Raw genomic sequence first — 15,899 nt, forward strand, 5'->3', positions numbered from 1 at the left:
CATAAATAATTGCTTATCCTTATTCAGCCGAATGGACTTTGTAGCCTTTATTACAGTTATTCTGCGTTAGAAGACTTTGTTTTCCGGATTGGGTCCGGTCTAACCCCACAGTTTTTGAGATATCGCTTGAACTTTCAAACCACCATATCATTTAGATAACTGTCAAACAGAGTGATCTTTCAAAGTCAAGTTTTGGCAAGGTAAACTTTTTTTTTTTTGCAAATTATCTGTATGTTCTATTTAGAACAAATTATTGTCCTAACTAATACTGCAATCTCCGGACATTGCTGCTTACAATAACAGAACGTTTCTAGACTATAATTCTCTGCTGCCTAATCAGTGCTATTATTTATCTCTGAACAATATTTGCACATTGATTTGAAGTTAAAAATGTAGCGGTTTTATTTACTTTTTAGATAATTTTACTTTCCGAAAACTTACTAATTTCGTGTTAAATGGTTTAATCAAATAGTAATAAAGCAATCAATAAAGTTGATTCGTCAATAGCACGCATATCTGTCGATAGACTCTCGAATGTATGTACATAGTATTTACTCAGTCCATACATACTTCGTTGGAAATACTCCCAAATCTCTCAAAAAATATATGCCGCCACGCCATCTCGCTTCAAGTACATGGATATGTATGTGTGTGTGTGTGTGTGTGTGAGAAATTCTTTTTAGTCATTTTTGTAGCTTTTTCCTATAGAAGACTGGTAAAGTTTCCATGCGCCGCTGGCTTTGGAAGTATGCTACGCTGCTTTATTTCCAATCAGTGCTCAAGCAGCTTTTGATCAAAGTGGTTGATTCAGTATCGCAGCAACAAAGTTCGCAATCACATTCCCGGTTTTGAATACGAATTAGCCGGTCTCAAGCGTACACCATTTTGTCAAATTGCATTTATAACTTAATTAAGGTAAATTTAGGTTAGATGTCCCACTTAGACCAATAGCAAAAAACTTTACATTCTATATGCTTACGCAATTCCAATTGGACAAATTGGTAAAGACTTTAAGTTTGCCAGTATTAAGTGATTTTTAGTAAAGTGAAACAAATTGTAGAGTGTTGACTGGAAAGTGTCTTGGTGTGTGTGACTTTGACTTGTAATTTCATGATTTTGCCGGTACTTGACTAACTTTTTCGGCATAATTGCTATGCAAAAACTATTGGTGTTTAATTGAATTTTATGTGATTTATATTATATACATATAATACATAAGCATTTTTGTATATAAAAAAAAACATAGTTCCGTAAAAAATTAGAGAAACATGACGCACACGTGACAACGTAACGTACATACAATTGAACGTCCACAGCTGTCAACGCATATGCCTACCTATGCGCAAAGGTTAAATAAAAGTCAAAAACATCGCGCTTGGAAGCGGGCACAACTCAGCTGTGTGCGATGCCTCAGTGCAGGGGTGTGCAACAAATGCGCAATGAGTTTCCAGCAGCTGCTGAATATATACATACATATGTAGTTACGTATTTATTATACATATTTCAGCATTTCGTATTAAAATATTGACTCACAGCTAGGAGAGATTATTCGAAGTGTGAAATTTGTTTTAAAATCTATATCTTACGAATAATTATTAACACAAAATATAAGGAATGCAAGTGTTGCCAATGAAACTTTTTTATACAAAAAAATTAATATTACTTGAATTGATTGCGATTAAATACTACATTTTATGAAACAATATTGTGGTATAAATCACTATTATTCCTTAATTACAGGGTTGCAAATAATGTATAAAAAATATTTGAATTATCATTTAATTTAATAATTGAATGAACATTTAATTTTTTTTATAATCCCGAAAATCTTAATTTAATTTTCAAATATCTAACCGTATTGAAAATATAAAAATAAATTTTAGTTCCAAATACTGTGTTAAGAAATAAAAAAAGCTTATTCCCTAATGCCAGTTTAAAAAAATGTTAATTCCAAATTTATAATTAAAAATAAAAAAAATAATAGTTTTTAAATTTACATACTTTCGCGCTTAGGTACTTCGTGTATTACCATTTTGAACACAGACGCACATAACCTCATAATAATAAACGTTTTTGGCATTGCTTCCTATACTTCAGTTCAAGTTCAAGAACACGATTTTTTATACTGATGTCTTTATTTGCGTATATTTATATACATATGTATAGTTGTATATGCAACCTAAAACAATATGTACATACATACATACATACATATGTATATACCTTTAATCCTTGCAACTGCGGCAACATACATACTTCAATTGTCTTAATGTAGCATATTTATGCACATACATATGTATATATTTATTTTTTTTGCATAAAATTATGATTTTTTATAACAGAGTTGCCTAACATAAAAATATAAAAATCTGTAACAAGCAGTTGTTATTACTTTAATAATTGTACTTCCTTATTTTTGAGTGGAAAATAATTATTATGGCAAATATTGCAATTTTTTTTATTTAAATTGACTTCAGAAAAAAAAAATTATGTTTCTACAAATATTTTTAATTGGTTATACTAAATTAACAAATTTTGAATTTGTCATATGAAAAATACAGAAAAATAATAATCTTTCACTTGGGTATACTTTAGTATCTCATTTTCATTGCTTATTCCTCTTAAATGCATGCACGGATTTTTTAAATTTATATAGCACGGATAGCCAATGAATTAAACTTTGGTTCAAATGTAAATTTATTGTTAAATGTTAATTGGTTTTTTAGATATAAGCAAGCAAAAAACGCACATTTTCACATTTGCTCAAACAATGGCTCTCTTCTTTTGAAGTTTTTGTTGCACTAAAAAATTTATAACACACATACATTCTTTGAAATATATTTAATTGAATTAATGATAAATTATTTTTAAGTTGCAATTTTATGTACAATAATAAATAAAACAGCTTTAAATTACGTGTTATACTGTTCCTTTAAATGTTTACTGAATTTGAACTGTCAAACGAAAAAAATTAATTCAAAATGGTAGGTCTTATATACATCTGGGTTACTTTACATAGGACTCGTTTCGGATCGATGGTTGAAAGTATTAACAAAATACGTCCATATAAAATCGCGCGATTTTTCATTCCAAATTTTCGTTATATGGACGTAATATATTGCCCACTTTTCAGGGTCTTGTATAAATGGTTGGTTGGGTTATCTATTAATTATACAAATTTTGAATTTGTCATAATTCATTGAAAAATACGCGTAAAAAATAATAATTTTATAATAATTAGTGAAAATTGTATGGAAAAACTTTCACTTTATTCAAAAGAACAGCTCCATTCATTAAAAATAGAAAGCCCCTCCCCCTTTGCGCAAAACCTTCAAAATGAGATACTAAACTAAACATTAAAAGAACAAAAATAGAAGTCCAAAACAAAAAAGTCCAAAATCCCCCATAAGTTTACAAATAAACTTACACAATGGTTATTTAAAAAATCTGGCAGCACTGCCATGCCATGCTCTTTTTCTACCAAAGAGATAAGTCATACGGAAACTTTTTCTAAAAGCTACATTCACATTTCTCTTGCTTCCATATGACCATGCGCTGTTCTCGTGTCTAAACTTTCCATCAAAGCAGAAAATGTACCTAATTCGAAGTGACGTGGTTACGTACATACACGGTACACATATGCGTATGTATATATTCGGAACACAATTGATGTCAACCCTCTCAAGAAGCAAAAAACCAAGGTCGTTTTAAGACTATACAGTGAATAATATTATATACTCTTACGTATGTATGTACATGAGTAAATTTGTATGTGTTACATAAAAATGTGCTACGTTAATATATTTTCCAACTGATTATGACAATCAGGCGTTCAATTTTGTTATCAGTTAATTACTCTAATTTATGAATTAATGAGGCATTGACATACGGAGAACAGCTGATTTTGACATAAAAAAAATTTCCAGTAAACAAACATGTCAGCCGATGCTCGTTCCATTTTTTTTTTGTTTTCAATCGTGGCATAGATCAGCACTTTATTTCGGTTTAATAACTCAAGATAATATAATCGAATGCATGCTGAATTCAATTTAGAATCACTAAGGTCAGTGTTGTTGCTGTTAAACTTTCATTTTCTCTCAGACATGTGGGAGAATTATATCACTAAAATGAGCTATTAAAACGAATGCAATTTAATAACATTAAGTGAAATATATTATATTATATTATATTTATAAAATAAAATATTATTATTTATAATTTAAAAAAATCAAAATTATAAATGAAACAAAATGTCTACGTTTTAGATTACATACATCAAATATAATAAACTAGTGTAAATAAAATAACTCAAATTGAAAGTTAATAAACAAAATTAAGTGTATGTAGGTACATAAGAAATACAGTAAATCACAATTGGGTGCGACAAAATAATATAATGTCATAACAAATCGTTTTAAATTAAGTGAAAGTCAATGGAAGATGATATGAAATTGATTTAAATTGGAGAGTTATTAACGAATATGAATTGAAACAAATTAAATTATTTGAGATCTGGTATTGATGTATGTTAAAAAATTAAATTAACTTGAAACTTGGTGCAAATTGGCGGATTTGCAATTGACTAATAGATATTATCGTACAATGACCTACGGGAAAAAAATCGAGTGATCACAATGCTAAATGGCGGCGTTGAAAACAAGTTGAATTTTACATATAATGTTCGTTTTTGCCTGCGAAAATCCGATTTTTAATTATTTGGACAAAAAACTGTTTGGTCATTGTATGGACAGAAAAATTTGAAAGTGAGTGGAATAAGTAAACTACAGCAAATTCAAAAAATTTTTTTAAAGATATTTGGGGATAAACTGATCGAGCTATTAGAATTGAATGGCTATACCTTAAAAGCCTAATTAAAAAAAAAGTTTAAATATTCTTTTCAAATTTTATTGTGTCCCTTAAGAACGGATAAAATTTAAAAAATTTTGAAAAAATCATTTTTTGTTTTTTCATAAAATGTTAGTATCCTTTAAGGATATATCACAAAATTTTGGGATGTGATTTCAAGTATTTCTCGTATAATAATATAACTTTTAAATTCCCTTACATTGTAGACTTTGTATTGTTGAAAATTCCAAGAAGCAGATGTTCACAGTTGTTCTAATGATTATTAGTTGAGGACAAAGCTAGTTTTGATGTGAGGGATCCGGTGTCGCTGTTAATTTTACTTATTCTCATTTTGGAGCTCATTCTGTACGGAACGATATCGAAAAAGAACAGATAACTCGGCCTGGACGTCCGCATAAACTTCATTTACATGGAAATCAGTACACAGAACATGATGAAAAAAGAAGTTCTCATTACCGATCTCTATAAAGATAATTTAATTCTTCTTTTTATTATACCCTGAACAGGGTCACGAAGTTTGTAACACCCAGAAGGAAGCGTCGGAGATCGTATAAAGTATATATATACATATATAAAAGATCAGTATGTTGAGCTGAGTCGATTTAGCCATGTCCGTCTGTCCGTCCGTCCGTCTGTATATATACGATATAGTCCCTCAGTTTTTAAGATATCGTCATTTTCTCTTCAAGAAGCTGCTCATTTGTCGGAACGGCCGATATCGGACCACTATAACATATAGCTGCCATTTATAAACTGATATCGGAATCAAGTTCTTGTATGAAAAACTTTCACAATTGACAAGATTCACGAAATTTGGTATAGATTATTTTTTAAGACAACAATGTAATCTCCGAAGAAATTGTTCAGATCGTATATTAGCTTTGATGCAGCCGAAGTTAACGTTTTTTCTTGTTAAAAATTGTTATTGAAATAATTCTTTACGACTCAAAAGAAATGATTACAAAAAGTCAATTACTGGATTGTCAATAATAATGAAAATTTACTAATTGACTATTATGGATGTCTTTTATGTCAAAAATATTTTAATTCTTCGAAATAAAATAATTTGTATTATAATTTAATTTCCTTGAGGTATTCTGCTTGTTTTTCTTTTTAATAAATATGTATATGTATGTACATTAACAGAATTTAATGTACAATATGTGTTGTTATAACAAAGATGAATAGATGATAGAGTTAAAATTTTGATTTTTGACCAAATGTTTCAGACATCACAGAATTGTGAGCATTTGGGTTTTCGAATTTACGCCAGAATATGGTAAACCTCACAAAATTCAAAAAACTCACAATAGTCAGAGTTGAGATTTTTGTGAGGACATTAGAATAAGGATGCATAGTATGTACATTCAATATTGATACATATTTCTAAAAAAAATAGTTTTTGAGATACACAAGCGGACGTTACCATCTTAACATATCTGGCCACCCTGTAGTAATATACTATAGCTTCGGCACCAGGAAATTTAATAGCCGATCATATCTCGGTAGGTTATTTACATTAATACCACTCAGCGATAAATAAATATAAAATATAATATTGGCAAGTGCACAAGCACACCTACATATGTACATATGTATTATAGTTATATATTTATCAGCCGGCTTTTATTGTAGGCATTGTGATCACTCGATATAAATGAATAATAGCTAAAACACACACAAATTAGCTACAAATGTACATACATCGTATGTCTTTGTATGTTTAAACATTTAGCCATGCACATAAAAAGCTGTCCTAGCAACAACACATACCGACATACATACATACATACTACCTACAAAAAAGCTCTACAATTTTCTCTTAAAGGCGAACTGCTCAAAACACGTTTCAACAACCCCAAAACTTTTCAGAAAATTCTAAATGTCATGCAGTAGCAGTTGCAGATACACAAGCATATCTACACGTACAATTGTTTGTATGTAAATATGTAATTGTGTGCATATCTTTTTCCTTTGTAGAAGCAACTTTTATTTCCTCTCCACTTGAACTCACTAAGGGTACAAAAAGTTCTGCTCTGCGCAAAAGCATCCGCAGCCGCAGGCGCTCTCGCTCTCCTGCACTCTCTTTTGACCGAATTGCTTAGCGCCGACAATAAGCTAACGTAACGTAGAACATATTCGATATTACCAATGCAATGGGTATATGACTAAACATTGTTGTAAATTGTGGTGGTTTTGCACGGCGCCCGAAAGCCACTTTCCCAACGATTCATTACCCCCAACCCCAATGCTAAACTGTCTCAAGCGACTTTTCATTGCTCATCACGCTCTTGTAATCATGGCCATATCGTAGTAGAGCGAAGCGAGTTAAACAGTGCACTTGTAAAACGTTTTCGGTGTTCTACGGTAGCTGTGATTTAAAAAAACTTGAATTATACACATTTGTCAGTCATTATAATTTAATTCTTTTAGTTGTCAAAACGTAAAAAATTTCTATTTCTTTTTCTTTTCTACACAAGTTTTAAAAGAATTTTTTTTCTAAAATATTTACAAAGGCGATAATAAAGCAAGATTACGTTTATAACTAAACTTAATAAATGCTTTTTTTATACTTTTGCTGCGCATCTACTAAAGGACGGAAATAATCAGTTTTACCGCAACTGCAGACACACTGTGACAACTGCTCCATTTCCGGCTAAGCGTAATCGCAAAAAACTTCATAACTGTATTTTATTAAATCAACGTATAACATCCAAAATGGTTCATACAACAATTTACGATGTTGCACCAAAGCTAAAGGTATTTTGCTCTCAAAAAAAAAAATTATAATAAATTGCAGTGCAACAAATGCAAAAATAAATCGTAAAAAAGGAAAAATCGCAAAATTTACACGATTACACAATCACAGTTCGTAATATGAGTGTTGGCGGCGTTGGCGAGGCGTAAGTTTCGTTGTACACTACAACGAAGTGCCGAGAATTGCATTTCTATTGACCTTGACTTAAGGTCATGCAATTTCGTGAGTTTGAGAATTATCACCGGATTGCTAGTATTTATGAGGCAAATAATCGTAAAATGCATACATATGTAAATACGTATAATTGCATGTATGTATGTATGTAAGTGGGTTACGTTTCAGTGAAGTGCATAAGCAAAAAAATTGCAAACTATAAATGCGCCAGATGTTGGCTCGGAAATCAGATAATATTTAAAAACTAAACAACTGGGTGCATTATATGATACAAATACATATACATATATGTATATAAATGTACATATGTATACATATATGTAAATTTGTATAAGAATTGCGCTAAAGCCGGCTGGAACATATAACAATGCATATACATATGTACGTATATATATGTTATCATGTACATATGTATGCCCGTAAAGGCACATGAGCAAAATCCGTCACAAAAGTTTTATCGTATATTCATTAGCTAAGCTTAATTAGAAACTTTAGGCGAAAATAAATAGCTTATAGTTTTGTGTCATAAGACAATTAAGTTTTCTGGACGTGCTGGTTGTTTCGACCTTCCCAAATTGAGGTGCTGCCAAATTTCAGGGCAGTTTCATTATGAAATTCGTGAAATTTAAAAGAACATTTTGTTTTTCATCCGCTAAAGCCTAGCACTTGCGAATTCGCTAATAATCTATACTTGATCTATTGCATATACAATATAAGATATATCAACGTATAGTGAATTCTTTGCATAGAACACTCACCCCACAAAAAGTTTAAGAGCTTGCGCAGTCATTCACATTTCGTTTAAGCCAACATTCAACGAGAACAAAGAGAGGAGTAGTTTTGTACAAACATTTGTAGACTTTTATATAACTGTATAGGTCGGTATGTAGGTGCAAATATTAATATATTTCGAAATCATAGAAAAGCAAGAGTTTCGCTAGTTCAGTATGCCACTAAACTAATCTCGAACTAGTCCTAAGTAATTGATTGCAGAAATAGTACATAAACATACACCCTTCTCCCTGCTCTATTTCTCATGAAAGCCAAAAATCACACTCTCTAACATACATTTCGTGACTTCAAATGCAAAATAACGTAACATCACTTTTTAAAGGCGAAGGAAAAACGATATAATAAAAATAACTCATATTGAAACAAAATTTGAGTTTTGGTTATAAAATGGTTATAACTGGCAGCTGAAGCTGAAAATTCTATGCTACATATATGCAGTGTGAAGCAGAGAATCGTTAGGGAAACTCAGTTTTGATTTTTTTGATGTTACGTTATGCATTTTAGGTGACGATATGTAACTTGTATTCTAATTTGGTATCAGATGCCAAAGAAAAAATTGTGGTTAATATGTGTTTGATTGAATTCAGAGTGGAGTGAAAAACAAATCGCCGTTTAATAACCCATACTTTGGGGTTCAGGCACATCTAATTGGTTCAAAATATTTTTAATGATTTCATGACTTTCATTGCAATTCGCTTCACTATGTACTTAATAAGCTGCTCATTTGTCTCTACTGCCACCACAGAACTACTTGTATTATAGGATATAGCTTTCATACAAGCTGAACGATCAAACTATAGTTCTTTTATGGAAAATGTTTTTATTTCACAAGATAAGCTCACGAAATTTGGCATGAATTCTAGGTTCAAGGAAACGTTACAATCTGTGAGTAAAGTTTTCAGATCAGACAACTATGGCATATAGCAAACAAACAAACTGTCCGATAAATATTAACATATTTTATACACTTATATTTTTTTTTTCTTTTTCATTTGCGCGGTTTATAAGGAATCAACTTTCTGTACAATTATATATTAGTGCTGCATAAGTAGGAAGATATTTAGATGAGGAGAGTTTAATAGTCCGAATTGTTGGTAACTAAAAAATAAATAAGCCCAGCGCTTCAATACCAAATCTACAAATTTACATTTCTTTTATGCAATATTTAGGTAAAGAACGGTTATGTCGATCCAAAAATTTGTCTATTTACATTTTAAGTATTTGAATTAAAAACTAACATCCACGAAATGGACTCAAGTTCTAACTTTAGTGATTAATATAGACATATGTCTTATTTTAAACCACTTGTAGCTACTACTCGAACGAACGTATATGAGTATTAGTTAAACTACCAGTTATGTGTATAGATAAAACCACAACAAGCTTTATTAAAGTAAATTCCTCGAATTAAACTGAAATTAAATACTTATGCATTATACCTATGATGTTTCAACAGAATTAATCGATGAGTGATGGCCGCGGAAGCATGAGAGTTCTAATAATAAAAATCTCGAGTATGACAATTATAAATAAAATTAATCACGATCTTGACAACATGCACACATATTTTTTTTTTCTTAGACTTACAACATACCATAACAAACAACTCGAGTATAAGCAAATATAAAAACTTTAGAATACAAGTGCAATGGTGTTAAGGTGTAATCAATTCCAATTGCGCCACTGAACTAATAGAAATATTTAGTACTATATTTAGTATTTCTAGTATTTTTCCAAATTTGTTCTACAACTCTCTTTAACTTTTTCGCACACAGACGAACGAAGTTCCCCAAAACATGGCTGCCGAAGCTGAGACTCACTTGGATCATATGTGCCGCTTGCAGTTCGACTCAGCGGTGCCACATGTACGCCTCTCGGGCATCGTCTGCACCATTGGACCTGCCTCGCGCAGCGTTGAAATGTTGGAGAAAATGATGGAAACCGGCATGAATATTGCGCGCATGAACTTCTCTCACGGCTCACACGAATACCACGCCGAAACTGTGGCCAACGTACGCGTCGCAGCTAAGAACTACTCAGCGAAGATTGGTTATGAATATCCAATTGCCATTGCATTGGATACCAAGGGACCTGAGATCCGTACTGGCCTCATTGAGGGCAGCGGCACTGGTGAGGTTGAATTGAAGAGGAATGAAACCATCAAATTGTCAACCGACCCAGCTTACCTCGAGAAAGGCAACAAAGACACAATCTACGTTGATTATGCCAACATCGTGAAGGTGGTGCAACCAGGCAATCGCGTCTTCGTCGATGATGGTCTCATCTCGTTGATTGTTAAAGAAGTACAAAGCAACGCTTTGGTATGCCAAATTGAGAATGGTGGCGCTTTGGGCTCACGCAAAGGTGTCAATTTGCCCGGTGTACCCGTCGATTTGCCAGCTGTGTCCGAGAAGGACAAATCTGATTTGAAATTCGGTGTCGAACAGAAGGTCGATATGGTTTTCGCCTCATTCATCCGTAATGCCGCGGCGCTTACTGAAATCCGTGGTGTTTTGGGTGAGGAAGGCAAGAACATCAAGATCATTTCGAAGATTGAAAACCAACAAGGCATGCATAATCTCGATGAGATTATTGAAGCATCCGACGGTATTATGGTGGCACGTGGTGATTTGGGTATTGAAATTCCACCAGAGAAGGTATTCTTGGCACAGAAGGCGATGATCGCCCGCTGCAACAAAGCCGGCAAGCCAGTCATTTGCGCTACACAAATGTTGGAATCCATGGTGAAGAAACCACGCCCAACACGTGCCGAAATCTCCGATGTGGCTAATGCCATTCTCGATGGTGCTGACTGTGTGATGTTGTCCGGCGAGACCGCCAAGGGTGAATACCCACTCGAATGTGTGCTGACAATGGCAAAGACCTGCAAAGAGGCTGAGGCAGCTTTGTGGCACAGAAATTTGTTTGCCGATTTAGTGCGCGCCGCACACACCTCCACTCTGGACTCGCCCCATGCAGTGGCCATTGCTGCTGTTGAGGCTGCTTCAAAATCGCTGGCCGCCGCTATTGTGGTCATCACGACTTCAGGAAAGTCGGCTCATTTGATTAGCAAGTATCGTCCACGTTGCCCAATCCTAGCGGTCACACGCTTCCCACAAACCGCTAGACAGGCGCATTTATACCGCGGCATCATACCTCTCGTCTACAATGGTAAGTACTAGAGCTGCCACATTACTATATTTCAGTTTTTAAATTTTATTTTATTTTTTAATAGAACCAGCTCAACCTGACTGGTTGAAGGATGTCGATGCTCGTGTGCAATTCGGCGTGCAGGTCGGCAAGAAGAACGGTTTCCTCAAAACTGGTGATGCAGTGGTTATTGTTACTGGCTGGAAACAGGGCTCTGGATTCACAAACACCATGCGTATTGTGTGCGTAAACGTAGATGATAATCAAGAGTGTGAATGCAGTGAATAAACAGTGAATGATATGATAACGGAAGTAATGTGTAGCGAATGACAGAGTAGAGTGCAAGTTGATATGTTGAGTTGCGTGGAAATTGGAGGATTTGGATAACGTTAATGCAATTTATAACTAAAAAACCAGAGTTACCAACGGCCAAAAATAATGCATGCCATTTTAAGTGCCTCATAATTATTTATTTGGTAAAATATGTGTGGAAATATGTTAAAGCAGCGAAGGTCGACGTTGTGTTAAAGCTTAAATAAATAAAAATATGAAAATTAAAATTTTAAATTTTTCGAAAAGTAGCGCTAATGAACATCCCTTGATTTTTTTTATAACTTTAATAAAGTCATAACTCAACTTAAGCTACTTTAACACATAACCACAAATTTATTTATTTTTTGCATAATTGGTAACTCTATCTTCTCTTAGTTATTATTTGAAGTTAATAAATTTAACGTGTCATTTTTTCGATTTCTTTCCACAGTTACATTGAATAAAGACCATCGCCGTTGTAATGCTACCTCGGACTCAGTTATACCTAGATGCATACAAACATATATAGAAAAAAATACCTTAAGTAGCGCTCAGGGGCAAGCGCACAACTTCATCTTGTTGCAGTGAAACTCAAATACACGTATTAAATACAAATGTACCTTCCAAAAGGTGGACTACAAAATAATTTATTTAAAGGCTACTGTAATTGAATGTTGGTATTAATTTATCCCCTGCACTAGTGAAGCGGAATATTAAATGTTATGAATTACAAATTTTAATAAAACATAAACACTTTAATTTTATTGTATTTATCTGTAAAATTGTACGAAATGTATGTAAATTGAGTGAGCGCACTTTTCTTTTCTCTTTCTTGAAATTGCACCGAAACTAAAGTTATCATCCTAGATCTAACACTATTTACGAGCATGTTAATAAAAACAAAAGTGACTGGGAAAATATTTTAATTGGAACAATGCATGATAGATTACTCTTCTCCTTCGCTCAGTAGATACCACTCTCTAATATTGGTTAGTCAAAAATGTCTTTTCATATTTTGTCAATAAATGCCGTTGCAGTCGTATATATCCAGTGCTACCAATGACATTGTGTCATACCATATAGTATATACATAGCTTCATTTAACCAACAAACAAATTAAATTCACAACAATGGTTCGCTCGCTTCCGTTTTCGAAATTTCGATTTACACTGATGAAAGTTTAACACCTATAGAATAATGTCTCTAGCGGAAAAATTGCAAAAGGAAATCGCGTAAATTGGTACATATTTGCTTATTTATTTATTATTGTAAATATTAATAAAATTGAATAAGTTAAAATTGCAATACTCGGCAAGCTTTCATTTTTCTCTGTACATACTGAGACTGAGCGTACCATCACCTATGTTTAGACCCAGCATTAATTTTAGGATAATATTCGACTGAATAGACCACGTCCAGAACTCAGTGAAAATATGGCAACCGTAGCCGAGAGTGTACACGAAGACCGCGGAGAGTTGATTCGGCGCCGCTCGCAGCAACTCGAACTAGCGTATGGAACGACTTGGCTCATTTTACGTCGAGATCTTAAATTGAAAGCGGACAAAATATCTTCCCAAGCCACATCGCTCCCACCATTTGATGCCTCAAATTGAAGATCGTGAGCTCGGCGACAGATAATTTCACGTTTTGGGGCGGCCGATTGGCCACCAAGATCGTGTGATAGGAGTATCACACCGTGATTCGCCAGCTACCACGCGAAATGCCAGTCATCGAAAATTGGACTCAACGGATAGACAATCTAAAACGTATCAGTGGCGAACATTTGAAAGAAATAATGTAAAAAAAAATATATAAAAAATGTCAAAATGTATCCTTAAGAGTGATAATAAAGATTACTTTAAACGTTTGAAAAAACATATCTTCTTTTAAATTTCGATGCTTAAACGGTGGTCACTTTTTTCAATTATCGCTAATTCTAGGGTTACCGAGTCAAGCTGAGCTGCGATAATTATTAATCTTTGTTGTAGGGTATAAAAAATTCTACTAAAATATAGATAATAGCAATATTCAACCAGCCGATCTGCTCCAACTATTCCTAAAGTTATAACGATCCGAAAACATAGCGTACAGAGTTGTATTTATTTTAGTATGCAATCTAAACTAGTTTAAACTAGTATAAAAATGTATGATTTTACGATGCTTTATGACACGTTGTGAATACCCCAAGTATTTATTTGAGATGTAGGAAGAAAATTCAAATTAAAAAAAAAATAGAGAATATCAATCTTCTCTTAACTCTTTCAGGCTATCCTGTGAGGTTTAAGGCCGATACCAACAGAATGGAAAAGGAGCTACCGTTATCTAATATCATATCAAAAATGACCCGGACTGGTTCGCGTAAACCGCATGCGCAAATCGAACTGTTATAATCTTTTTTCTTAAATTGATGCAACGTTTTTTTATATATATGTGTAAAGTTTGATCTCCAGAAGTATTTTGAAGAGTTTATTTTATCACGAATGCCAGTATTTGAGTGGCACAAAGCATTCAGAGAAGGTCTCGAAATAAACGAAAACTTGCCTTATTTAAGTCGTCCATACACTTATCCTAATGTCGATGACATCAAAAAAGTTAAGGAAAGAGTGCTTGAAAATCACCATGTTGTCATAAGAGAGACAGCTGGAAATCTCAACACTTATGGATCGACTCAACATATTTTGCTTAGTGTTTTGGGTATGAAGCCAGTCGATGCAACATTCGTATCAATAGACCAATACCGAAAAATACTAAGTGCGATGAATGCACTGAAGGCAAGCTGGGGCTTATAAAATGGAAAATTGGATTAAGCGGTTGCCCAGGAGCCTATCTCGAGGTGATAATACAAGAAATGTAGTATAAGCGGGTCTATTCATGAGTAACGTTGACTATCAACTCGATTTTTTGGATAAATTTATTTCACCATCACAAGAAAGATAAATGCCGCAAAACCAAAATTCTAAGCCGAAGTAGTTTATTTGCGAAATTCGAGAAAATGCGCCCTCAATTATAGTGGAATCGATCTACTGAATACGACAAGGTTCACTCGTTCATACTCTCAGAAGAATTGCAGTGAACCGTAGTGAACCGATTGCACTTTATCAATGCGTACTTAGATCCAACTTCCAACCAACAAGAATACCGATAATACAATATAAAAAATTAAACAAATTTAGTAACAACAAAGATATTAAAACAAATCTTTGCACACTGCCGCATTCGTACCAACACTCTTACAAAAAATTACTGGTATTCTCCTCTAACTTCCATAAACATAGTAAAGAATATAGATGTGCGTCCAAGACGACACACTCCCGATGCGCATTGTCAGTGCTGGGTTCCCCGCGAACTTAGCTGTTTTGTAATATAAATCTCAAAATCTTTGCATTTTTGCCAAAAACTCTAATGCCCCAAATTTTTTTTCTCGGTTGCCGCGATTTCAGGTATTTTTGTAATTAATGTCGACTGCACCGAAGGAATAATGTCTTTCCCAGTTTAATTTTTTCAGCATAGAAAAGTATAAAAAGATGTTAATTTTGAGTTTGATCGATCAGTTTAGCAGTTTCGTGCTATAAAGGTCTAATCTATACAAATTTTTTGGAGATTGTAGCGTTGTAATAAAGTTATTTATATAAGAACTTGATCAGCAATTTGTATGACAGCTATATCCTACAGTGACCTGATATCGGCGGTTACGACAAATTAGGATTGAGAAGAAAGGAAAGTGTGCAAAATTTCAGATCAATATCTCCAAGAGAGCTAGTTAACGTATCTACAGGCCTTCAGACAGATAGACATGACTAAATCGGATCAGCTAGTCGCGCTGATCATTTATATATGCATTTTATAC

General features: G+C 33.5%; 1 protein-coding gene across 3 annotated transcripts; it reads left to right on the top strand.

The window, feature by feature from the left end:
• Nucleotides 1-770: 770 nt before the first annotated feature.
• On the top strand, nt 771-12,811 carry LOC126767865 (pyruvate kinase-like). Of its 3 annotated transcripts, none has more exons than XM_050485565.1 (5): nt 7,132-7,233; nt 7,462-7,626; nt 10,366-11,761; nt 11,826-11,982; nt 12,504-12,811. In XM_050485565.1, exons 2-5 carry the CDS (start codon nt 7,585-7,587, stop codon nt 12,514-12,516), a joined length of 1,608 nt encoding a protein of 535 aa, XP_050341522.1. In that variant the 5' UTR covers nt 7,132-7,233; nt 7,462-7,584; the 3' UTR covers nt 12,517-12,811. The 3 variants fall into 3 exon arrangements, with proteins under 3 accessions (XP_050341523.1, XP_050341522.1, XP_050341521.1); XM_050485564.1 differs by having other exon boundaries at nt 7,170-7,271; XM_050485566.1 differs by lacking the exons at nt 7,132-7,233; nt 7,462-7,626 and adding an exon at nt 771-915.
• Nucleotides 12,812-15,899: the final 3,088 nt, after the last annotated feature.

Source organism: Bactrocera neohumeralis, chromosome 2, assembly GCF_024586455.1.
Source record: "Bactrocera neohumeralis isolate Rockhampton chromosome 2, APGP_CSIRO_Bneo_wtdbg2-racon-allhic-juicebox.fasta_v2, whole genome shotgun sequence".
In the NCBI taxonomy this organism is placed as follows: domain Eukaryota; kingdom Metazoa; phylum Arthropoda; class Insecta; order Diptera; family Tephritidae; genus Bactrocera; species Bactrocera neohumeralis.

Excerpts from the sequence above, each read along its gene's own strand:
- LOC126767865 (XM_050485565.1), top strand. The coding sequence starts at position 7,585 with ATGGTTCATACAACAATTTACGATGTTGCACCAAAGCTAAAG. Across the intron at positions 7,627-10,365 it reads ATGTTGCACCAAAGCTAAAG|ACGAACGAAGTTCCCCAAAA; the intron begins GTATTTTGCTCT and ends TTTCGCACACAG. Across the intron at positions 11,762-11,825 it reads CATACCTCTCGTCTACAATG|AACCAGCTCAACCTGACTGG; the intron begins GTAAGTACTAGA and ends ATTTTTTAATAG.